General features: G+C 39.0%; 8 protein-coding genes and 1 pseudogene across 9 annotated transcripts; 1 reads left to right on the top strand and 8 right to left on the bottom strand.

Annotated features, from left to right (window-relative positions):
* Positions 1-619: 619 nt before the first annotated feature.
* LOC102216732 (histone H1-like) lies at positions 620-1,366 on the top strand. The gene has a single exon (XM_005817313.2). The coding sequence runs from the start codon at positions 734-736 to the stop codon at positions 1,364-1,366; it is 633 nt and encodes a 210-aa protein (XP_005817370.1). The 5' UTR covers positions 620-733.
* Positions 1,367-5,898: 4,532 nt separating this feature from the next.
* Positions 5,899-17,056, bottom strand: LOC111611822 (histone H2B 1/2-like). 2 transcript variants are annotated; one of them, XM_023350039.1, is made up of 2 exons: positions 16,648-17,056; positions 5,899-6,164 (listed from the first exon to the last, which is right to left on the bottom strand). In XM_023350039.1, the coding sequence occupies exon 1, from the start codon at positions 17,042-17,044 to the stop codon at positions 16,670-16,672; it is 375 nt and encodes a 124-aa protein (XP_023205807.1). In that variant the 5' UTR covers positions 17,045-17,056; the 3' UTR covers positions 5,899-6,164; positions 16,648-16,669. The 2 variants fall into 2 exon arrangements, 1 of the variants encoding a protein (XP_023205807.1); XR_002754255.1 differs by having other exon boundaries at positions 5,900-6,136; positions 16,620-17,056.
* Positions 6,162-6,586, bottom strand: LOC102228488 (histone H2B 1/2). Its single transcript, XM_005812251.2, has one exon. It carries the CDS (start codon positions 6,559-6,561, stop codon positions 6,187-6,189), a length of 375 nt encoding a protein of 124 aa, XP_005812308.1. The 5' UTR covers positions 6,562-6,586; the 3' UTR covers positions 6,162-6,186.
* Positions 7,139-18,104, bottom strand: LOC102227722 (annotated as a pseudogene).
* Positions 7,949-8,818, bottom strand: LOC102227983 (histone H2A). The gene has a single exon (XM_005812249.2). The coding sequence runs from the start codon at positions 8,774-8,776 to the stop codon at positions 8,390-8,392; it is 387 nt and encodes a 128-aa protein (XP_005812306.1). The 5' UTR covers positions 8,777-8,818; the 3' UTR covers positions 7,949-8,389.
* On the bottom strand, positions 13,465-14,502 carry LOC102231370 (histone H1-like). Its single transcript, XM_005812262.2, has one exon. The coding sequence runs from the start codon at positions 14,289-14,291 to the stop codon at positions 13,539-13,541; it is 753 nt and encodes a 250-aa protein (XP_005812319.1). The 5' UTR covers positions 14,292-14,502; the 3' UTR covers positions 13,465-13,538.
* Positions 18,105-18,596: 492 nt separating the features above from the next.
* Positions 18,597-19,430, bottom strand: LOC111611821 (histone H2A). Its single transcript, XM_023350037.1, has one exon. The coding sequence runs from the start codon at positions 19,414-19,416 to the stop codon at positions 19,030-19,032; it is 387 nt and encodes a 128-aa protein (XP_023205805.1). The 5' UTR covers positions 19,417-19,430; the 3' UTR covers positions 18,597-19,029.
* Positions 19,431-20,077: 647 nt separating this feature from the next.
* Positions 20,078-20,959, bottom strand: LOC111611818 (histone H3). Its single transcript, XM_023350034.1, has one exon. It carries the CDS (start codon positions 20,774-20,776, stop codon positions 20,366-20,368), a length of 411 nt encoding a protein of 136 aa, XP_023205802.1. The 5' UTR covers positions 20,777-20,959; the 3' UTR covers positions 20,078-20,365.
* A 409-nt stretch (positions 20,960-21,368) lies between these two features.
* LOC102231113 (histone H1-like) lies at positions 21,369-22,661 on the bottom strand. Its single transcript, XM_005812261.3, has one exon. It carries the CDS (start codon positions 22,350-22,352, stop codon positions 21,609-21,611), a length of 744 nt encoding a protein of 247 aa, XP_005812318.3. The 5' UTR covers positions 22,353-22,661; the 3' UTR covers positions 21,369-21,608.
* Between the last annotated feature and the right edge of the window lie 1,377 nt (positions 22,662-24,038).

The raw sequence follows: 24,038 nt of genomic DNA, 5'->3' as shown, positions 1-24,038 counted from the left end.
CAGTTAGCCAGATGCTGTTATGTTCAGATTCCTCTTAATGTGGCAAGGGTCTAAAAATCGATCTGAAATCATTGCTGAATGGATCAACATTGCTTTCTCTCTTTTTTTGGGTGAATCTAAATGGCACTAATTAGAGACAAGCAGCTAATCCATTCTGCTGATGGTTTAGCAGAAATGTTTCCTTTCTGGTAACCATAAGTCTGTTCCATAACAGTGTTCTATAACAGTTATTCACCTACAGCTTCCATGTGTTTGCTGCCAGAGAAATCCTCCCCACTTACCCTTCAACAAATCGCACCACCTCAGCATTTTCACCAGACCTTTGCTTAAATATGTCTCTGCTAACAAAAACACAACATGTATACGCTATGCAAACCGATTTTAAATGTTTTAGGAGACGAAATGTGTAAAAAACCCGCCGCTCAGCTCACAAAATCACAGCGTATCTGACAGGTCTGAAGGGTCCTGGGAAAAAAATACAAAGTTATGGAAGCCAAACACAACGTTAGTACATAGAGGGGAGAGATTTGCTTCTGTTACAGCAACATTTAAGTTATAACACCTTAATTTAGTTAGAATTTTAAGCGTAAAGTGAAGCCGAGAAAACACAAGTGTGGCCATGTTTGAGGCGGCAGCGTGGCGGCGGGCTGAGTTGTCTCTTCACGGTTCTCACGTCTGTTATAAGTCCCGCCTCTCGCTCTAAGTTTGACACAAGATCGATCGACCCAGAAACATGACGGAAATAGCTCCGGCGGCTATCCGATCCTCGGCAAAAATCCCGATGAAGAAGTCCGCCTCCCGGACCAAGAAGGATGGACCCAGCATCTCCAAACTCATCGTGGACGCCGTGGCCGACTCCAAGGAACGCAAAGGGGTTTCTCTGGCGGCGCTCAAGAAACTCCTGGCCAGGAATGGCGTCGATGTGGCCAAGTCCAACAAGCGCATCAACAGCGCTATTACCAAGCTGGTGACAAGTGGAAGCCTGAGCCGGACTAGAGGGACCGGAGCATCCGGGTCCTTCAAGATACCTAAGGCTAAGAAGAAGAAGCCCAAAACCGCAAAACCAGCGAAGAAGGCAACTCCGAAGAAGAAGAAGGCTCCCGCCAAGGCAAAGAGACCAGCCGCCAAGAAGTCACCGAAAAAGTCACCGGCGAAGAAACCAGCCAGGAAGTCTCCAAAGAAGGGACCGGCAAAGAAAGCAGCCAAAAGGGTAAAGGGGAGCCCTAAAAAGAGCACCAAAAGGAGCCCCAAAAAGAGCCCGAAAAAGGCCACAGCTAGGAGGCCGAAGCCAGCTAAGAGACCGGCAGCCAAGAAAACGCCGGCAAAAAAGCGCCCAGCTAAGAAGGCTAACAGGAGCTACTGGTGAACACCTGCTTCACCCACTGCGCAAAGCACCAACGGCTCTTTTAAGAGCCACCACTCCTTCCACTGAAGAGACGGTTCCTAACAAGTATCAGTTACCTGAAAAATAAAATGTATTTTCTGACAGCAATTTGTTAAATAACAGAGGATTTAAAACAATATTCCGGTTTGATAAGTAGTGAAATCAGGACAACATGCACATGTTAGATTAGCTCAGATCTTTTGTTGCCAACCAGTAATTGTTGAATTGCATCACTGAATATTCTTATGACGAGCGGAGATTAATCCATATGAAAAACCCTAGAGAATGATTATCAGTCACCAGCAGCCACTGCGCATGTCACATTCAGAATGCAGGCAAGAATATATCATTCTATTTACAGTAAGGTCAATTAAATAATTTCCAATTCGACGCCAGCGCAGATCTCCACTCTGCGCAACTCCGTCGCGCAGCTTTGCGGTATTTGCAGTTGTCAGGTTTCATTTTTAGCGCATCGTCTCTGTACGTCACGCTGCCTCTAGTTAAACCCGCTGCGTTTTTGAAGGCTTATTGGTTTCTCAGCTGCCTTGATGGATTCAGCTGCATTTTAATTTTCACTGTAATTGTGACCAAATTAGAAAGAAATGATTTGCACGCTAAATATGGATTTAATTTTTTTTAAATAAAAACTTAGTTTTTATTATAAAAAAGTAAGTTTCTCTTATTGCTCACCATGTAGAAGTTCGTCTTATTTAGAGGGACTCCACTGAGAGCTAATTGTGAACAATTTGCTTTAATATTTGCTAGTAAGTATAATTTTGGTCCGTTTTCTCTCGTCATTTATCGACTCACCTGTTTACTGGTCATTAAGACTCATCTCATTCACTAAATTTAATTTGGTAGAATAACTTATGTTATCGCGTTGTGTGATAAACAGCTTTAGTAGGCCGATAGCATGCTAGCTAAGATTAAAACCGCAAGATGAATGCGGGTAACCATGGTAACCAGTGAGCGTTTAAAGGCCGACCGACTCTTACAGTCCGGTTGCGCTGTACTTACAAAGAAATAATCCATCCTTACTAAACTACATTTACATTTTGGTGTTTGATCCCTAATCAGGGCAGTTAAGTGATTAAATCCATCAAAAATATTTACGTCCTCAAATATTTACATACATATTACATCTAGATGCCTCGTTAAACCAAAATAAGACACCACCCCCAGGTGGTAGATTTGAATCGGTCACATTAAACTTCTAATGCAAGAGTTTAATCAAATGTAGCAGAACATGAAACTGTTTTTATACAAACCAGGTAGTTTTTTTAAGTCACAACAAATAAAAAAATGATTACATGTAACCAGTGGTGGGAAGTAACGAAGTACAAGTACTTCGTTACTGTACTTAAGTACAATTTTCGTGTATCTGTACTTTACTTAAGTAGATTTAATAATGGATACTTTCTACTTTTACTCCACTACATTTAACAGTAAGTATCTGTACTTTCTACTTCACTACATTTCTATATAGCCTTTCGTTACTCGTTACATCCAAGACGCATTTCAGTTTTTTGATTTGTTCGTTAGTTTGAAAGTATCCAATGGCGAGAGCAGAATCAGTCCGCTGAACCAATCCAAAGCGGGAAATAACCATTAGGCCCTCCCTCAAGAAGAGCAGCACAGTACGCAGGACCTGCAGAATCATTAACTCCCAGAATGGAGTCCAAGGATAGTCATCCTCCAGAAGACCTGCCCCACCCATGGCCTTATTTAAAAGATTTCTTTGAAATAACTGGGTCAAAAAACGCTTCCTGGAGATTCCAATGCCGCCTTTGCCTTCCCCGAAAGCATGAAATTTTATCTTTCAAAAATTCACCATCAAATTTCAAAACACATATTGAGGTAAGTTAAGTTGCTAAACGCTATCGATGTTAAATTAATTTGTGTTAGTGAAGTTTTATGTAATCTTAGCAAGCTTTTTGTTGAACTCGACTGCAGTAAATAAATACGATTACTGTATATTGTTATAAGCTAGCATGAACTTGCAAGTAACAGCATTGCTCATTAAAATGGTACATTACTGATTTATTAAAACTAAATACGATAGGTACACTTAATGACATTATATAAGCCGTTAGGTATTATGGTCGGCAAGTACTTTTACTTTTAATACTTAAGTAGTTTTAAAAGCTTGTACTTTCTTACTTTTACTTAAGTAAAATAATAATGTGGTACTTTGACTTTTACTTGAGTAAATTTTTGTCTGTGTATTTGTACTTTTACTTAAGTACATTGTATGAGTACTTTCTCCACCACTGCATGTAACCCATGTTATTTTAGCGAATATGAATTATAGCCTGTAATACACTATATTGCCAATAGGTGGCAGTAAATAGCTTCAAAGTAGTCTAAAGCTACAGTGATATGCTACAATATATGAGCTAGAACAACCAGAAGAAGAAGAAAAGAAACGTTTTGTGGTCACTTCACTGACAAAACTCGGTTTTCTTTTCTATGTTTTTCAAGAATTAGTTTTCATCTTTGGGTAATTTTTGATTCCTGTGTATCTGGATCCGGAAGAAGTTTTTTTTTTTTGAGATTTAATTTCTTTCTTTTTCTTGCTGCGAATCTCCGGTGAGTTCTGCGCTATAATTAGCTTCGTTAGCTATCGATTAGCCAAGCTAATATTTTGCTGTTATGTAATAAAAGTTCTATTGCATTTTAATTTTATAGTTTCAATGTTAAAAGGGAAAAAAACTATCAGAGATGGTTGTTTATGGGTAAGAATGCATGTTCTACATGTCTACATGACGTTTTGTATGTGAATTAGCAATGCTTATTAATGCTAACTCACAAAGGCTATTCTGCTAATATTGCGCCTTTTCTTGTCGAAATGCTGATACTGATTAAGTATTTAGTGACAGTAAGTTATTTATTCCACTGTATGGAATATAAGAGTGCTGGAAAAAAAGATATTGATGTCAATTCAGTGAATATTTTGTGATGTTTTGTTGAACTAAAAAAAAAAAAAAAGTTATTTATCACAGCTGGAAATAATTTTATCTACACGGAGTGAAGCGATAAAATTTTACTGAAGTGACTTAGAATCACATATGACTCTATAGTGAAAGATGTTTCTGCTGCATGCAGGTTGTTTTTTTGTGATGAGAGACAACGCATGAAGACCGGCGAGCCAGGATCCACAAGAGCGGATTCATTGTGTCCAACACGATGCCAGAGAAGAACCTTCTTCTGTTCCACTAGATCGGTGGGAATATACATATTAATACTACAATATAACATTCACATCTGAATACTGAACTGAAAACAAATCAAAGGAAAAGAAACTCTTGAACTTGACTGAGTTGACTTAGGACTACTAAAGGAAAACTGACTATTTTGTTCTGTTCGTGTTATTGTCAAAATGTGTAATAAATATGTTGTCTTGTTCAACACATTGTTTCCCTTGCTGCTCCTGAGTTGAACCTGGTTCTGACACGTTATTTGATTATAAGGATTCATAGTCACTGATCTCCTTGTCGCTGGTGATTTACCTGGTTAGTCGATCTTACATACAGATACAGAAACCTGAGACATTTACAGAATTAAGTAAGTAGAAGCATATCAATCCTGGCTAATGTTAGACATATTCTGAATAATAAATCACGTAATATTCAATATAACTCTCTGATTTTGCCATATTTAACATGTTATTCAGAAGTCTGGGAAAAATAATTACTAAAGCTCTTTGCATCCACTAAGTATCCTACAGAAACAAGCCGTAAGACTCATCCATAATGTTGGTTGTTATGAGCCCACAAAATCTAGAACTCATAAATTTGAAGATCTGGTGGAATTTAAAATCGCTCCAATTATGTTTAAGGCATCTAATAAACTGTTACCTGAGCACATGCAGAGCATGAAGGGGACATAAGTTAAACTCAGACTTAAGGATTTCTAGTACACACAACAAGAAAGAGCTTTTGTATTTAAATTCATGGGGTAAAATTATAGAAGTTCAATGAGCAGTTAAAGTCAAACTATAGTACAATTTAAAAGGAAATATAAGGTCATTTTCACAAGATATAGAAAGATGGATGAGATACAGCAATAATGTGTAAATTAAGGCTAACGCATATGAGTGTGTGGGTATGGATATATGGATGCATATTTTTAGGCACGTAAACCCAGATAAGATGGAAAATTAATTAACTTATGCTATTTTCTATTTTTTAATGTTCGATTTAATAATATTGTGGTTTAAGGTGTAGAAGTTCATAAATTTCTTACATCTTTTTGAGTATGTTAAGATTACAGAACAAAATTCTCTTTTCCTTTCCTTGTTCATGTGATTTAATACATCATGTTTAAAATAAATACATACAATCAGCACAAGACCACAAGTATTTGATATCCAAAGTATTATTTATAATTCAGTTTAAGATAAATTGTTTCAAAATTTAATAACCTTCAAAACTATACAGAAAAAAGAAATATGTTTAAATGTGATTATAATTTTCTGCAAATAGATCTTTATCTGAAAGTCACATATTAAAATAAAATCAATTTAATTTTGCAGAAAACATTCAATGCAAACAATTTTAATTAGTTGAAATTAATTTTGTTCCTTGTTTTATTTAAATGTTTCAAGTTAAGAAAGCCTGAGTTGACAAAGGAAATACAAAAAGTACTTTACAGGATTTTATGGATACCAATGTAGTAATTCCCTTTTACATGAGCATTTAAGCAATCCGATAACGAATAGTTAATGTACAAGTTTCATGCACTTAGTTATATTTGTGTGGCCCTAAAAAGGGCCTTTGTGGTTTAGATGGTAAACAGCAGGTTTACTTGGAGCTGGTGTACTTGGTGACCGCCTTGGTGCCCTCAGACACGGCGTGCTTGGCCAGCTCACCGGGCAGCAGGAGGCGCACGGCCGTCTGGATCTCCCTGGAGGTGATGGTGGAGCGCTTGTTGTAGTGAGCCAGACGGGAAGCCTCGGAGGCGATGCGCTCAAAGATGTCGTTGACAAACGAGTTCATGATGCTCATGGCCTTGGACGAGATGCCGGTATCGGGGTGGACCTGCTTCAGCACCTTGTAGACGTAGATGGCGTAGCTCTCCTTCCTGGTCCTTCTCCTTTTCTTGCCTCCTTTACCGGCCGTCTTGGTCACGGCTTTCTTGGAGCCCTTCTTGGGCGCAGATTTTGCGGGTTCAGGCATCCTGATGTGTTCCTGGGAAACAGCAACGACTGAAGAAGCAGGGGCAGAGAGACCAGTATTATAGATTCTGTATGTAAATCAGAGTGCGCTGACGCCTGCCTCTGATTGGTTCAGCTGCTCATAGCGTTAGAACGTCTTTAGGCTTTGCTCGCGCGTGCTTGAGTAGTGTAAAATAATGAGTATAAATATACATTTTTCGAAGTTTATTGTGTAGCTCTGCTTTTATGTGTTTCTTCAGGCGTTTTTACAAAGCTGTACTTCATGCTTAGTATTTAATATTTTCGTAACATTTTTTAATTCAAGAAAAAACAAATCTATCGCTAAAATAATTTGCATAGACCAAATATAATCTTTATTTGAATTGCTCATTATTCATGTTGCTTTAATTACTCAGGAGAGGATATTTCTATTTTATGTAGAGATTAACTTAAAATGTCAAGATTTCAAGTAATATGGCGGGAACTGCCGCTCTTCTAAAATGTAACCACGGACTGTTTGAATTCCCAGTTTCTTTTTCACACTTAGGAAGCGCTTATTTATTTCTGCTGTAATGCTTTCTAATGTTTCAGTTCTACAAGTGAGTCAAATCCATTAACAAGGTACTTATTCATCTTTTCACAGAATGCGTAATACAAATTATACAAGAATCGTCTCTTTAAGAAGTGTGGGTGGCTCTTAAAAGAGCCGTTGGTTTGTAGCAAGAAGCTGGTAGATTTAACCGCCGAAGCCGTACAGAGTGCGGCCCTGCCTCTTGAGAGCGTACACCACATCCATGGCGGTCACGGTCTTCCTCTTGGCGTGCTCGGTGTAGGTGACGGCATCACGGATAACGTTCTCCAGGAAAACCTTGAGCACACCGCGGGTCTCCTCGTAGATGAGACCGGAGATACGCTTGACTCCACCGCGGCGAGCCAGGCGGCGGATAGCGGGCTTAGTGATTCCCTGGATGTTATCACGGAGAACTTTACGGTGACGCTTGGCGCCTCCTTTCCCGAGTCCTTTACCTCCTTTTCCGCGACCACTCATTGTGTAATCAGTAATAAATCAACTTCAACACTGACTGAAACTGCAGGTTGCGTCTGTATTTAAACACAAATCACGGACGTAAGTGAAGACAGGCACTCCTCAACTTTCAATTTCCGCCTTTAAGTCCGCAAGCAGAACAGGAACCATTTCCGTTTACTGGACAATATTTCAAAATAAAGACACATTTTTTAAACTGGACATGGTAAGAATTAGTGTAATTAAAATGTATATAAATTAAGTTTCTTCGTTCAGGAACAAACACACGAACAAAGTTAGATATTTGTAAATTTGACATGTTACAATTTGCAGGTCCATTAAATGGACTCTTGCATTTTGAAAAAAAAAACAAACACTTATGTACTTTTGTTTTGCAAAAGTAAGAGTTTATTGACCCAAACCACAGGCGGGAAGTATAGCAAACCTTTATGCCCTAAAGGCTTTCACATTACATTAACCTGTCAAGGTAAAGAATAATTCAGAACCCCACACCCCAAGTGATCCATTTTCCTCTTTTATATGTACATGCATCTGAACTGAAGTCTTTACTGGCTTCCCCATAATGTGTGCTGCTTTTATAAACAGAAATTTGGTCACCCACACATTCTTTTCGGACATTACACTCGTAGTTTTCTTTATAAAGAATATCTGAAGTAAAATTTTCTCAATGATTCATGCTTACTTCATCAAATTTTAATTCACACTTAAAATATACTTTAAAGTACTTTCAGAATTTGACTCTTCAGATAGATGTGGGTGGCTCTTAAAAGAGCCGTTGGGTTTGTAGTTTTGAAGCTGTAACGGTTTACTTGGCCTTGGCTGCTTTCTCGGTTTTCTTGGGGAGCAGGACAGCCTGGATGTTGGGGAGAACACCACCCTGAGCGATGGTGACTCCACCAAGCAGCTTGTTGAGCTCCTCGTCGTTGCGGACGGCCAGCTGCAGGTGACGGGGGATGATCCTGGTCTTCTTGTTATCGCGGGCAGCGTTTCCAGCCAGCTCCAGGATCTCAGCGGTCAGATACTCGAGCACCGCCGCCAGATAGACTGGAGCTCCGGCGCCGACGCGCTCGGCGTAGTTTCCTTTCCTCAGCAGCCTGTGAACACGGCCCACTGGGAACTGGAGCCCCGCACGGGATGAGCGGGTCTTTGCCTTAGCTCTGGCCTTGCCGCCGGTCTTTCCGCGTCCAGACATTTTCTTTTTCAATTGAAGTTGATCCTACCTCTGAAAAAACGCAAGTAGTGTAATGAAAGCGGAGCGTCGTCTACTTATAGGCACAGTCTGTTCACTGATTGGTCAGACTTGAGCAGAAAGCTAGTCGTCCAATCACAACGGCGTGCGTCAAGTTTTCACACTGGAGAGAAGACTTCCGCTTTACCGGCGCTGTAATCTTCAAAACTAAAATACACAAGCTCACATATATGCGACATTATTGGTTCTGTTGTACAACAGGGGGTTTTAACTTCCCTGTGACATATTTTTTGGGTTAAAATAAAACAATATGTATAACTATGTACATCATAAACACTTTTAATAAAATTAGACTGAATTAAATCACATAATCAAGCTTCATATTTAAATTATAACAAAATAATACACTTTTGGCCTTCAGTGGAGACGTTTATATTGGAAGTATAGTCACCAGCACATTCACACAGATACACATTAAAACAAACATTGATAACAAAATAAACATATACTGTGCAGAACTTTTAGTGTGGATTAAAACATTGACAAACCACTTGAATCTGAAGGAGATGGAAATGATCGGTCTGTTTGCTGTAACGCACAACGTGGGAGTTTCTGGTGAAAACAGACATGACTGGTTTGTGTAGTCCTCCACCACAAACACACAGTCATCAAAACAGCTTCTTCTGTGTTGTTACTTCTATGTCATGGTTGTAAACTAACCATTTTATATCCATGAATTGAAACCACAATGTAAGTTTAAAATGCTGAAGCTTCCTGAATAATTAAATTTTGCATTAGTATTATAAATCGTTTTCTTACAGTCTACATTTTGCTTCTGTTCTCTATTTGACTAGTTGATTCTTTAAAAATTATAGATGCCGAGTCCAGATCACAGCAAAGGAACTACCAGTACTTAAACTTCCTGTTGATGCACAGAAAATGTTGAAAATTAAAATTGTGTTTAGTGTAATATTCCATATTTTGTGCAATGGGTGTCCAGCATGTAACTTCAGTTAGCTGTACTGAAGTGTTTAACATTTGATCAGTAAGCCTTTAACTGAAAACAAAGACTTCAAGGCCAACTAAAGTTATTTGCTGAGTTTTGTAACTCCAATAAAGGTTAGTTGTTTCTATTCAACTATAGCCGTTTCTGTACAACAATATTTCTTTTTAAACTAATTACTGACAAACGTAGTTTTCTGCACACTGGCCTAGAGTCACGTTTAAATATTTATTGGTAGAGTTAAAAATAAAAAAAAATAGTCAAATTCTTAAACTCTTGCTAAGGACATGGAGGCAGAATGCTATAAACAATCTCAGTAATGAAAGTACAATTTAGGTAAATTTTTTGAAAAATTAAATGTATAAAATGGCATTAAATTGATATGTTTGGTTCTTAATAGGTGTGCACTGAAAAGCCTAGTTTTGAGCCTTTACTGAGTTGTTAAGAGGAAAAGACTGCTTATCGTTTCAGTATAACGTTATATACATTCCAGAAAGCGTCACTCTTTAAAGCTATGCAAGTGGCTCTTAAAAGAGCCGTTGGTTTGTTGAAGCGAGTCAGAAGTCAGTTTAAGCCCTCTCTCCGCGGATACGGCGGGCCAGCTGGATGTCTTTGGGCATGATGGTGACCCTCTTGGCGTGGATGGCGCACAGGTTGGTGTCCTCGAAGAGACCCACCAGGTAAGCCTCGCTGGCCTCCTGCAGAGCCATGACGGCGGAGCTCTGGAAGCGCAGGTCGGTCTTGAAATCCTGAGCGATCTCCCTGACCAGGCGCTGGAAGGGCAGCTTGCGGATCAGCAGCTCGGTGGATTTCTGGTAGCGGCGGATCTCTCGCAGAGCCACGGTGCCGGGCCTGTAACGGTGAGGCTTCTTAACTCCGCCGGTAGCTGGGGCGCTCTTACGGGCAGCTTTGGTTGCCAGCTGCTTCCTGGGAGCCTTTCCTCCGGTGGATTTACGAGCGGTCTGCTTGGTTCTGGCCATCTCGATTCAATATGTATCTTCGTGTTTAACACTGAAGTAACAGACAATCTGTTCCGCAGCGGAGGTTTATAAAGAGACTAGGGGCGCGAGGGGACTTCTGATTGGCTCAGATTGCGAACGTGATGAAGCCATATCGGACTCAGCTATTGGTTAAAATTAAGATTTCAAAATAAAGCTCGGTAGAAGACAAACAAGCTGACAAAAAGATGGATTATTTTAACGTTTTTAAAGAAATTAAATTTGAAGTTCTTTTGATGGATTCTTAAAATAAACACAAAATATAAGTATTTTAAGGATGAATAGTTAAAACATTTTTCGGGAATTTTCCGGTTTTGCATGACTGGTGATATTTTTATGCTCAAATGTACATGCATACTTATTTTTATGACACCAGTTAGATGCATATTTCTCTTAATCTGATTGTACTACTTTTAGTAATTTTTCTGATATAGTAAATTTCCCTTACTGTATAGGATGCTTTATTTTCATATTTTGTATATGTATTTGTCCTTACATTTACATTTAACCTGCTGCTGATATACAGTACTTGAATCTTATTGAAAGCAGCTTGAATACTTTGAAACAGACATACACACTTCTCCCCAGTTGGTGGCGGTAGTGCTTCCTTTGTTTGCCAACCGCCATTATAACCAACGCGCAAAGATAGATTGTATTTGACGTCAAAGAAACTAATTTATTTCATGAAATTTAACAGATAGATAGATAGATAGATAGATAGATAGATAGATAGATAGATAGATAGATAGATAGATAGATAGATAGATAGATAGATAGATAGATAGATAGATAGATAGATAGATAGATAGATAGATAGATAGATAGATAGATAGATAGATAGATAGATAGATAGATAGATAGATAGATAGATAGTGAACCACACTCCATACCAATAGGTGGCAGTAATGTTACTTGATATTTCTTGTCAACCACCATTACCAAATCAAGAAGAGGAGATTATATTTACTAGTGAATTCTGAATTAAAGATTAATATTTCAAAAAGAACATCTGATTTTTTGAGAATATATGCACTAGAATAATGTGCTATATTATTAGCTTTAGAATGGGTGGAGGACACTAGTATAAGTAAAATAATAGTTTGTAGTGATTCATTATCAGAATTGAGTATGGAAAAGGGAGGTAAACGTAATAATCAAAATATATTATATGAGGTGATGGTTGTTCATCATAGATTATGTGAACAAAGCAAAAATGTAATAATATTTTGGACTCCTGTTCATGTAGGTATTTGGGTAATGAAATAGCAGATAGGTTGGCTAAGGAGGCTGTAAAAAAGAAGATATTGATATGACAGTAAAGTTATCTAAATCTGAAGGCAAAAGTATAGTTTGGAAAGAAAGTAAGAAATTATGGAAAATTAGGTGGGATAATGAAATAAATAGAAGGCAGGATATAAAATTCAGTTGATATTATAAGGATTAGAGGAATAAACAGGAGGGAGGAGATAATTATAAATAGAATAATAATGGAGTGATGGTGTGATACTGTAGAAACAATGAAACATGTTTTATTTAGTTGTAGGAAAAATATGTGAATCAAAGAAAATGACTGAATATGGAAACAGGTTTTAACAGGGAATTGAAATGTGAGAATGTGGTTGCTCAGTGAAATGGTAGTGAAAGAAAAGGGAAAACATTTCATTTTATAAATGTAGCCTGGTAGAATGAGGGAACCAGGCACAAAACTTAGAAATGGGGTTTTATTTCTCGAATACTCTAATAAAGGGAGAGTAGTGTTAAATGAATTTGGAGTTTTACAGAATGGTGAAATTTTGCTAAACAAAGATCTTACAGAGACAGCTTCTTGAATAGCAAAATCAAATAAATCCCTTTTCTTTTAAGCAAAGTTATGTATAAAACACTGTACTATAAGTTTAAAACGGAGTGCATAAACAACTGAAGCAGACATGCTTCTATAAAAAAATGAAAATAAATAAAATCACACCATACAATATGGTCAACTCAGTGTTACACAACATATTAAAATATTCACTTAGTAAACGCTCTGCTTACTACTCAAAATTGCTGGTGGCAACTGGCCATTGACTCTAACCAGCACTATAGTAAGGTCAGATAAACATACATTCAGTAAAATAACAACAGTTTATTTTTTAACTATAACCACATATCATGTAACAGAGACTCACAATATATTAAGACAGAACAAGCCCCACAGTTCTTCCCAGTCTGAACGAGCTCCACTGTTCTTTATGGAAATCTGCAAACATCACACCCAATATAATTTCCTGTTGTTTGTAATATAATCCTATACACTTCTCAGAAACACACCAAAAGGTCACTTTGTAATAAAAAATAAAGTTCTAAATACATTTACCTTCTTTTTTAGGACAGTGGAAAACCGTAAGGCACGTTAGCATACCGTAGCAAACCGCACAAAACGACTTCTTCCGGTCTAACGTTTTTCATCCCTTTCCCTAAGGAGCCGGCAAAGCTCATCTACCTTCAGCTCCCTCTGGTGATCATCATGCTTTTCCACTCGGCTACATAAAAAAAAAAAAAAAACATTTTATAAAAAACAATACCAGGCTCATTAAGAGAATATTAGGATCCAACAGATGGCAGTAGTGCAACAATAATGGATGCAAGCTGCTGTTAAAATCTAAAGAAGACGATTATATTTACGTTCAAATGCTAATTAGGAACCGTCTCTTTAGTGGAAGGAGTGGTGGCTCTTAAAAGAGCCTTTGGTGCTTTGCGCAGTGGGTGAAGCGGTGTTTACTAGCTAGTACCTCTTAGCCTTCGTAGCTGGGCGTCTTTTTACCGGCCTTTTCTTGGCTACCGGTCTTCTAGCTGCAGGTCTCCTAGCAGGCTTTGGTTTCTTTGCAGCCTTCGGCCTCTTCACAGTTTTCGGCCTCCTAGCGACAGTTTTCTTAGGGCTCTTCTTTACCTTTCTAACTACTTTCTTTGCCGGTGACTTCTTCGGGGACCTCTTGGCCGCTGCTCGCTTGCTGGCGGGTTTTTTGGGAGCGCTGGCCTTCTTGCCGGCCGGTCGCTTTGCCTTGGCGGGAGCCTTCTTCTTCACCGCCTTCTTTGGATCGGCGACTTTCGGCTCCCTCTTAGGCTTAGCGATCTTGAAGGAGCCGCATGCTCCGGTCCCCTTGGTTCGGCTCAGGGTTCCTCCTGTGACCAGCTTCGTAACGGCGTTGTTGATGCGCTTGTTGCCCTTGGCCACATTTACGCCTTTCACTGCCAGCGCCTTCTTCAGCGCCGTCAGAGACATTCCCTTGCGCTCCTTGGACTCGGCCACAATGGCCACGATGAGTTTGTAGATGCTGGCTCCCTTCTTGGACTTGGGAGGAGGCTTCTGCGGGACATCCGCCGGGATTACAACAGCTGATGGAGCTACTTCTGCCATATTTCTCACTTGTTGTGCCACGTTCCCAGCGTGCGCCAGGAGGCGGGACTTATAACAGACGTGAGAACCGTGAAGAGACAACTCAATCCGCCGCTCCGCTGCTGCCACAAAAATTGCCATACTTGTGTTTTCTTCGCTGCATTTTAAGCTTTAAATCTTCTCAAATGTGATATTTTCTAACATAAATGTTACTGTAACGGAAAGGAAACTGATTTGTCTCCACAGTGAGGTCACATTTGGTTTCTACAAGCTTTTCTTTTTGTACCATTAGCTCTCAAAGGTGTCGGAGACCGTCTGATTCTATGCATCGACAGGTGAATTTTCAACACATTTCGTCTCCTAAACCATCTAAAATCACTTTACAGAACCCGTAAATGTGGTCCTCTCACTACAAGAGAAGTCTGTGGAAAGAATAACAATGAAATGGTTGTGGTAATTTCATTATCTGAGCTTTAAATTCGGAAGTTAATCCGACAGTAAAAGCACAAGGAATCTATCTCTGATTACGCCGCCGGTCAGGATTCCTCTGGGATGAATCTGATGGAGGGGGGAAAAAAAAGTTCACCAGATAGTTATTAAAATAAGTAACTACACACCCATCACATTCTAATTTAAAAAATTAACTAAAGTATGTTTGTTGTTTTCAGAAGAAAATACAGATAAAAAAACTGTGATAACTTTAAGTCGTGCACATTTCAGATCACTGTTATTCCAGCTCAGCTTGATTCCATAACTATGAAGTGAGACTTTTTTAAATAATAGAAATTTTAAGCAATATTGGAACATTGTTAATTTAATCATATGAACTGCCACGAGGCAAACACAGAGGCAAGTTTAATCTCCTGTATCAGATGTGTTGCCAATGCTTCAGCTCCTTTTTTTTCTAATTCATTTGGCTTTGAACTCATCTCATGCATTTTTGTTTTAATTCTTGAAGATTACCTTACACTTCACTATATGCTTAGAATTATACTTATGATCAAGTATTCAAATACAAAAATACTTGATCAATCCCAAGGGGAAATAAAATGTTGCAATTAATGACGTACAACAACATAACTCATCTCATCAATATTTGCATTTTCTGGCAGTGGGAAGATTTTAGAAATGAAACATCCCATGGAAGATAAAATAGTCATTGAAACTCCTGGCAGCATATCACAAAACTAACAAATATCAGAACAGTTAATAACCAGCAGAGGTAAAGTGGTGATGCTGCATTTACTGATCAACATCCTGCCAGATGCACTCTGGGAAAACAAATGTGATTTAGTTACCCTGTATTAAGCAGAGGGGGGCAGTAGTGATGTTCAGATCAATATTGAAATATTGATACTTCTGACACTAGCTCATTTTACTTTAAAATCAATTCTCAAATCAAAATATTACTTATTTTGATTTACCTCAGTTATTTGAAGGACGTGTATTCCTTCAACAAAAATTAAATGGAAAGAAACTGTTGAGATCTTGTATAAATTTTTTGATCTGTGAGAACTACTTTTCTCCGATCTGGATAAATGAATAACTTGTAGACTCAGTCATCCGGATTTTGCTGCTGCAAGCTGAGCCGCGTGTGAAGATTTTTCAGATCCAAAAACAATGAGTTGTGCAACACAAACTTTGTGAAACAATTCAGATCAAACCGCATCACAGAGCAGAGTTGAGACAGAACAAAAGGGGAAGCACAGTGTCAGATGCAGACACTGAAAATATATTTTATAGATAAAACATTTTCAGCCTAATTTGCTTTGACCATTAAATAATTTTCAAATGTAGGTATTGGTAAACTATATTAGAAATAAATATTTTACAGGCAATATCAATTTGAGTCATTGCATAATGAAATATTTTTTAGATTTACCATGCTAAATGGTAAATTAGCATGGTCAAATTTAGCATGGTAAATACTAAATGCATCTGGAATTGTACAAAGTATCGCTGATACCAGCCTGAGAAAGTATTTACTCAGTATTGGACTGGAAAGTAAATCCGTTCGATCATCACTACCGGGCAGATGGAGCCAGAATAGATACAAAGTCTGTTTCAGATTTAGGATTCCCTCTTAAAATATTGTGTTTTTGTATAGTGTCTCAATACCTCAAAAAATTCTCTCAATTTTTGGCATTTCACACATTTCTTTAAAAAAATTAAAATAAATTATTCTAATCATCATGTTCATATTATTAGAATATTTTGTAGTCACAAACTTTGTTCAAAATCTGTCCTGTGTTATAAGATAACTCAAGAGGGAATTTTTAAAAAGCACCAGAAAATGTTAGAATAATCTATTAATAAAACATTTTTTGTTGGAGCAAAACCTTTAGTATTGATTTGAGAAATAAATATTCAGTCTTTGACACATTTGACTATTTTCATGTTATAATTACAATACACTGCCAGAGTAAAATAAAGTGTTTAAATATGAAAAGGACCTGCACTTAGTTATATTTGTGTGGCCCTAAAAAGGGCCTTTGTGGTTTAGATGGTAAACAGCAGGTTTACTTGGAGCTGGTGTACTTGGTGACCGCCTTGGTGCCCTCAGACACGGCGTGCTTGGCCAGCTCACCGGGCAGCAGGAGGCGCACGGCCGTCTGGATCTCCCTGGAGGTGATGGTGGAGCGCTTGTTGTAGTGAGCCAGACGGGAAGCCTCGGAGGCGATGCGCTCAAAGATGTCGTTGACGAACGAGTTCATGATGCTCATGGCCTTGGACGAGATGCCGGTATCGGGGTGGACCTGCTTCAGCACCTTGTAGACGTAGATGGCGTAGCTCTCCTTCCTGGTCTTTCTCTTCTTCTTGCCTCCTTTACCGGCCGTCTTGGTGACGGCTTTCTTGGAGCCCTTCTTGGGAGCAGATTTTGCGGGTTCAGGCATCCTGATGTGTTCCTGGGAAACAGCAGAGAATGAAGAAACAAGGGCAGAGAGACCAGTATTATAGATTCTGTATGTAAATCAGAGTGCGCTGACGCCTGCCTCTGATTGGTTCAGCTGCTCGGAAGGTTGAAGACGTTTTCAATTCATCTTACGCATGTAGTTGCGCTTGTCGGCGCTATGCTGAATGTATAAAGTTTTTAAAGTCTATACTTCACGTATATTTGTTAATTCCTAAGAAATATATGGTGCATTAAATTGATTATAAATTACTTTCCTTCAATCTTTAACATAGTATACACAATAATTTTAAGTAATCCAAATCACCTAATACATTTAATCTCCAAGTAAAAATAATTAGTGGCTTTTTATAAAATTTATTCTGCCCTTCTACACATGTTCTCTTTTAACTGATAAACATTAATAATGTAAACCTATACTGCTAAATGATGCACAGGCTCTGAGAAAATTATCTACCATTTGGAAGAAAAGTATAAAATGGGTTAATATTAACAAGGTAAAATAAATCAGGTCATAGCAGTACATTAAAAACCAGTTCGACATTTTAGCCGTTTTTCTGTTGACCTCATTATAGAACAGGGATTTTTTTTCGTATTTTTACAGTTAACCTTGAAAACTGGGCTTATGCTTTAAGAAGTTCTAAGACTAAACATAACATGAGAATCGTCTCTTTAAGAAGTGTGGGTGGCTCTTAAAAGAGCCGTTGGTTTGTAGCGAGAAGCTGGTAGATTTAACCGCCGAAGCCGTACAGAGTGCGGCCCTGCCTCTTGAGAGCGTACACCACATCCATGGCGGTCACGGTCTTCCTCTTGGCGTGCTCGGTGTAGGTGACGGCATCACGGATAACGTTCTCCAGGAAAACTTTGAGCACACCGCGGGTCTCCTCGTAGATGAGACCGGAGATACGCTTGACTCCACCGCGGCGAGCCAGGCGGCGGATAGCGGGCTTAGTGATTCCCTGGATGTTATCACGGAGAACTTTACGGTGACGCTTGGCGCCTCCTTTCCCGAGTCCTTTACCTCCCTTTCCACGTCCACTCATTGTGCTTCAGTTACATCACGAGAGTGACCGAAGAAGACTGAAGGTCTGGCTTTAAGTTTGTGTCACGGACGTAAGAGAAGACAGTCAAGGCGCCATATTTCTACTTCCGCCTCAAGCTTACGCCAAAGAGCAGACACAATAAATACTACTCAATAAATATTACATAATAAAAACATAAAATGCGTAAGAACTAATCAAACTAAGAATTACAATGTCTAAATAAAATGGATTACTAGCTTTTTGTGAATAAGTTGAAAAAATTATTTAATTCACATCATAGCCTATATACACTTCTTATGTACCATCAGGATTTACAAGTTAAATGTACAAACAGGTGTGTTGAAATTTATTTTATTACAATTTTTTGAGTCAACGATCTCAATCCTTTCGATAGCTTTAATTTTTTATTTTTTAACAAATCCTAATGTTTTTGCCATCTCATGTTGTATAATGTTGAATCTCTTTGAGCTGTATTTGCAATCTAAAAATTATTTTTGATACTCTCTAGTCCAATTAATGGATTTTACATATTTGGTTTACTTGCGTTCTGTCACATTAGCCTGAGAAGCGTTCCATTAACCCAACCTGGTGGATTTTAGACAAAGCATTGTTATGAAATTTTGACAAAATACAGAAAGTTATACTTGTATATTCAGTGTTTTACAACATTTGATTTCAGGATATTTGGGGAATAGTTCAAATTTTCAGGAGATATTTAGTACTACATGTCTCACTACCTAAAGGAAGAAGAAAAACTTCATAGCATCCTTCTAATGTTGGTGAAAACAAACAATTTGTAATTTTGTAGCATAAATCATATGCATATGTTATGGCCTGTAGATACAAGTGAGGAGTTTGCTTTTGAGATAGATGTGGGTGGCTCTTAAAAGAGCCGTTGGGTTTGTAGTTTTGAAGCTGTAACGGTTTACTTGGCCTTGGCTGCTTTCTCGGTTTTCTTGGGCAGCAGGACAGCCTGGATGTTGGGGAGAACACCACCCTGAGCGATGGTGACTCCACCAAGCAGCTTGTTGAGCTCCTCGTCGTTGCGGACGGCCAGCTGCAGGTGACGGGGGATGATCCTGGTCTTCTTGTTATCGCGGGCAGCGTTTCCAGCCAGCTCCAGGATCTCAGCGGTCAGATACTCGAGCACCGCCGCCAGATAGACTGGAGCTCCGGCGCCGACGCGCTCGGCGTAGTTTCCTTTCCTCAGCAGCCTGTGAACACGGCCCACTGGGAACTGGAGCCCCGCACGGGATGAGCGGGTCTTGGCCTTAGCTCTGGCTTTGCCGCCGGTCTTTCCACGTCCAGACATATTGTTAGGTTTTGTTCTTCTAGTTTCAAGGAGAAATAATGTCGCTCCAGCGGCCAGCAGTATTTATACACACTATCTCTCCGCTGATTGGTTAAGTGTGGGCAGAATAGAAGTCGTCCAATCAGAATGCCCTACGTCAAGTTTCCGCACTGCAGACTTGTGATTTCTGCTCAGCAGCGGATAGGATCTACCGAAAAACATGCTAAAGTGACTTGATATAATTTACACTATCATTTTAATACATGAAAAAGTACTTGCTTACTTCAGTGGTGTATGTTTTGGTCATAAAAAATAAATCTGAATGAGATATTTTAGTGACATTTAATGAATTATTGTGTAAAGGCCAAATTAATGTGATTATTTTGTTTAAAGTTCTGTTTTTTATTTTTAGGCAATGTTCTGTATACAGATTTGACCATTACCAATTGTACTCTAATATTTAATGAAGCTATAAAACTAAAATATCTAATTTAGTGAAAATTGTCTAATTCAGTCAAACCACTTTAATTGTTCAGCAAAACACTTAGACACTCCACCTGAACAAAAGCACTTTAAAAAGTAAAAACAAAAAGATACATGACAGTTACAGGTCTTTTGAATGAGGTATATTTATGCACAGCAATAACTTTGTGTATTATATATATGATGGTGAGCGTGATAACTGAGCAACCCGTGTCATCTGACATCACAGATCTGCCATTTAAGTACACACCTTAATACAAGCTAAAGTATTGAAGGAACCGACAGTTATTTCTGTATTCAAGGTGCTATGTGAAACCTGAACAGATCAGTAACTCTGAAAGAATTTTGAATTCAGTTTCAAAGACATTTAAAAAGGTGTAATTAAGCTTGATTCATACTGATTGATTATTAAGTGAATCGCTCTTTAGATGAATTTAGGTGGCTCTTAAAAGAGCCGTTGGTTTGTTGAAGCGAGTCAGAAGTCAGTTTAAGCCCTCTCTCCGCGGATACGGCGGGCCAGCTGGATGTCTTTGGGCATGATGGTGACCCTCTTGGCGTGGATGGCGCACAGGTTGGTGTCCTCAAAGAGACCCACCAGGTAAGCCTCGCTGGCCTCCTGAAGAGCCATGACGGCGGAGCTCTGGAAGCGCAGGTCGGTCTTGAAATCCTGAGCGATCTCCCTGACCAGGCGCTGGAAGGGCAGCTTGCGGATCAGCAGCTCGGTGGATTTCTGGTAGCGGCGGATCTCTCGCAGAGCCACGGTGCCGGGCCTGTAACGGTGAGGCTTCTTAACTCCGCCGGTAGCTGGGGCGCTCTTACGGGCAGCTTTGGTTGCCAGCTGCTTCCTGGGAGCCTTTCCTCCGGTAGATTTACGAGCGGTCTGCTTGGTTCTGGCCATCGCGGTTGAGTATGTTTCTTCGCGTTTTAGACTGAAGAGATAAATTCCGAAGTCTGCAGCAGGGGTTTATAAAGAGACTGGCGGCGCGAGGACACTTCTGATTGGTTCAAATTGCTGACGTAGTGAAACAAATCTGTCTCAGCTATTGGTTGAATTTGAAATTTCAAAATAAGGCGCGAGAGTCTTGTGACCAACCTCGAGGGGATGGGGGAAGAAAAGGACGGGTGTTTTAAAAATGTAAAGGCTTGAATTTCTATTAATAGATTCTTACAATATCTAGTAAATATTGTTTTAGAAATTCAGGAACTTGTCTATGGCTCACCGCAACACCGGCTTTATATCATGAGATTTTGATTCATATCTAAAAATGAAATCTCTTGTTACTTCTATTTCTTTTGTGCGAGATAGTCAGCATTCTTTCTGGTATAGTTTCAATATTAAATATAAATTTAAACATCCTCACTAAATTGCTAATTTTAGTTATGCAAGTCCTTGTCACAATGTAAAAATAAATAAATAAAAAGATTTAATATAAAATCTTTACTGAAAACTTACCTCACTGAAGTTTGACAGGGAGAGTCATTAAGTTTAATTCTGAATGTTTCTGCATCATGTTAAAGTGAGTGACTGAATTCAGTGTGAAGCTCTATACTAGTGTTCATACACTTACTGTATTGATGTGGTTATAATTGGAGGTAGTTGAATCATTTCTAGTATTTTATGAACTGTGATTGTTTCGATGCTTGTTGGGAGTCATGTCTTAATTTGTATAAGTGGTGGCTCTGAAAAGAGCCTTTGGTGCCTTAAGCAGTGGTTGGAGGAGAAAAGTTGTTTACTTCTTGGCCTTCTTCGCTGCGGGTTTTTTGGCTCCCGTTTTCTTGGCTGCAGGCTTCTTAGCAGCCTTTGGCTTCTTAGCGGCGGGCTTTTTAGGGCTCTTCTTTACCACCTTTTTCGGAGATTTCTTGGCCGCTGCCTTTTTCGGAGATTTCTTGGCTGCTGCCTTCTTCGGAGATTTCTTGGCTGCTGCTTTCTTAGCGGCGGGTTTCTTGGGTGTTGTGGCCTTCTTGGGAGCTGGTTTCTTTGCCTTGGCGGGAGCCTTCTTCTTCACCACCTTCTTGGCCGGTTTGGCGGCTGTGGGCTCCTTCTTAGCGAGCTTGAAGGACCCGGATGCTCCGGTCCCCTTAGTTTGGCTAAGAGTTCCCTTCGTCACAAGCTTGGTAACGGCGGTGTTGATGCGCTTGTTGGCCTTGGCCACATCGACGCCTTTCCCGGCCAGGATCTTCTTGAGCGCCGCCACAGACATCCCCTTGCGCTCTTTGGACTCGGCCACGGCGGCCACGATGAGTTTAGCGAGACTGGGTCCATCTTTTTTAGCCTTGGTACCGGACTTCTTCTTCGGGGCTTTAGCCGGAGCTTTAGCCGGAGCTTTAGCCGGTGCGGGTGCTGGAGCTACTTCTGCCATGATTCTCAGAAAATGATGGATCCTCGAGTGCGAGGCGGAACTTATAACATCCATGAGAACCGTGAAGAGACAACTCAGTCGGCTAGTCTGCAGCCGCCTTAAAAGCGTCTCCATTTGTGTTTTCTTCGTTACGTTTTAGGCCTTAAATCTTTTCCAACTATATATTTTTTGTCATAAATGTTACTGTAACAGAAAGAGAAGTGATTTATCTCTAGACTAGGGTCATATTTGTGTTTTATTTTTTTCCCAGGAACCTTCAAACCTCTTAGATACGCGATGATTTACTACAGCTGGTGGGGAGTTTTTTCTACATTTCATTCTACAAAACAACTAAAATAAGTTTGTATGGAGTATATTTAGGATGCCTCCGTTAGCAGAGGCATGTGAAAATAAAATAACAGAAAAATAATTGTAATTGTGCGATTTGATGAGTAATTAAAAGGGATTTATTTGCCGGAAATAAACACACAAATTAGGATTCGTGTCTTTAATGTGTCTGTTGGAACAGATTGCTTGTTTCATTAAATATTTGATGAAAACTGGTGACATTTGAGTGCGATATTAGCTCTTCTCCATAAAGAAGTGCACCAAAGCAGTGTTTGTGATTTAATCTCTTTATCTCTTCCATAAATTAGGTTTCACTTTATGTACATGTTACAGTTTCCCTCTGTTTCTTATAATTCAGCAAAGTTTTGGGATCTTGTCTGTAGTTTATTAATAAAGTCTCATATTTTAACATAAATTTGATGGCAATTGATCAGAATAAGGGACAATGAAGAATTTAAATATTAATAACCTAATCATAGCAATACACCAGCCTATTTAAGATTATTATAACTCTACTGCACAAACTTAGTATCAGGCTGGTGTGTTCTGGATGTTCAGATCATTTAATTACTTTTAATCTTCGTAGGTGCTTTTTTACGGGGCTGAAAGGGATTCTACCTTTATTCTAAGAATATCAGGCTTGGTATTTTTTTTAAATGCTGTTTATTTAATTTCAGATGTGCTGTTTATGATTAAAATAGTTTAAAGCCTTGCACTCACAGAAATTGTCTTCTTGCTAAGATGTGAACATCTTCTGAGATGTTTTGAAATTGAACATGCAAACAAATGTTATAAACAGCATTCAGTGTATTCACCCTCTTTAATCTACATGAATTTCAGTGACGCTTGGAGTTTTAAAATGGGCACAAAATCAAACAAATACAACTCGTCAAGACATGCTGGGATGGTAACTCACTTGTGTTTGGTTAAATATTTTCCTTACTGTGACATATTGAGGATTTAATTATTCATTTGCAATAATGTGAAGTTTATAGTTCTAAACAAACAAAGGACATTCAGAATATCCCGTTATTTGCCTGGAAACCTCTTTCTTCTTTAACACGATACCAGTTTTTATGTAGACAAAGCAAAAGTCTTTGTGTCATTAAACAGCATTATAAAAATTATTTTAGCAAATTGTGGCTCTTATCTCCCTGGCTTGACAAAGTTAAAGCTACTTAAAAATGTATACAGTTGTATTATTATGACTATGTTGCCTCTGGAACTGGAGGTTATGTTATTAGGGTAAGACTATGTTTTAGTTTTTAATCATAGAATTATATGAGAAACGCATTTACCACAAATTAAATGTTGCTTTAGTGGAGTCATTATCCAGCATGCCTTATGGTCCACTAATTTTAAACATTACCGTACTTTTCTTCTGGGGAAAATCGCTGGTTTAGGGCACCATAATCTTTCCCAGAGTATAAACAAAACAATTGCTCCAGAGGCTGAGATTATCAATAACCTATA

Source organism: Xiphophorus maculatus, chromosome 17 (genome assembly GCF_002775205.1).
Source record: "Xiphophorus maculatus strain JP 163 A chromosome 17, X_maculatus-5.0-male, whole genome shotgun sequence".
In the NCBI taxonomy this organism is placed as follows: Eukaryota; Metazoa; Chordata; class Actinopteri; order Cyprinodontiformes; family Poeciliidae; genus Xiphophorus; species Xiphophorus maculatus.
The sequence above is the reverse complement of the archived record's forward strand: the minus strand, read 5'-3'. Positions and strand labels throughout refer to the sequence as shown.

Bases quoted from the DNA above. Each gene is read 5' to 3' on its own strand.
- LOC102216732 (XM_005817313.2), top strand. From the start codon at position 734: ATGACGGAAATAGCTCCGGCGGCTATCCGATCCTCGGCAAAAATCCCG.
- LOC102228488 (XM_005812251.2), bottom strand. From the start codon at position 6,561: ATGCCTGAACCCGCAAAATCTGCGCCCAAGAAGGGCTCCAAGAAAGCC.
- LOC102227983 (XM_005812249.2), bottom strand. From the start codon at position 8,776: ATGTCTGGACGCGGAAAGACCGGCGGCAAGGCCAGAGCTAAGGCAAAG.
- LOC102231370 (XM_005812262.2), bottom strand. From the start codon at position 14,291: ATGGCAATTTTTGTGGCAGCAGCGGAGCGGCGGATTGAGTTGTCTCTT.
- LOC111611822 (XM_023350039.1), bottom strand. From the start codon at position 17,044: ATGCCTGAACCCGCAAAATCTGCTCCCAAGAAGGGCTCCAAGAAAGCC.
- LOC111611821 (XM_023350037.1), bottom strand. From the start codon at position 19,416: ATGTCTGGACGTGGAAAGACCGGCGGCAAAGCCAGAGCTAAGGCCAAG.
- LOC111611818 (XM_023350034.1), bottom strand. From the start codon at position 20,776: ATGGCCAGAACCAAGCAGACCGCTCGTAAATCTACCGGAGGAAAGGCT.
- LOC102231113 (XM_005812261.3), bottom strand. From the start codon at position 22,352: ATGGAGACGCTTTTAAGGCGGCTGCAGACTAGCCGACTGAGTTGTCTC.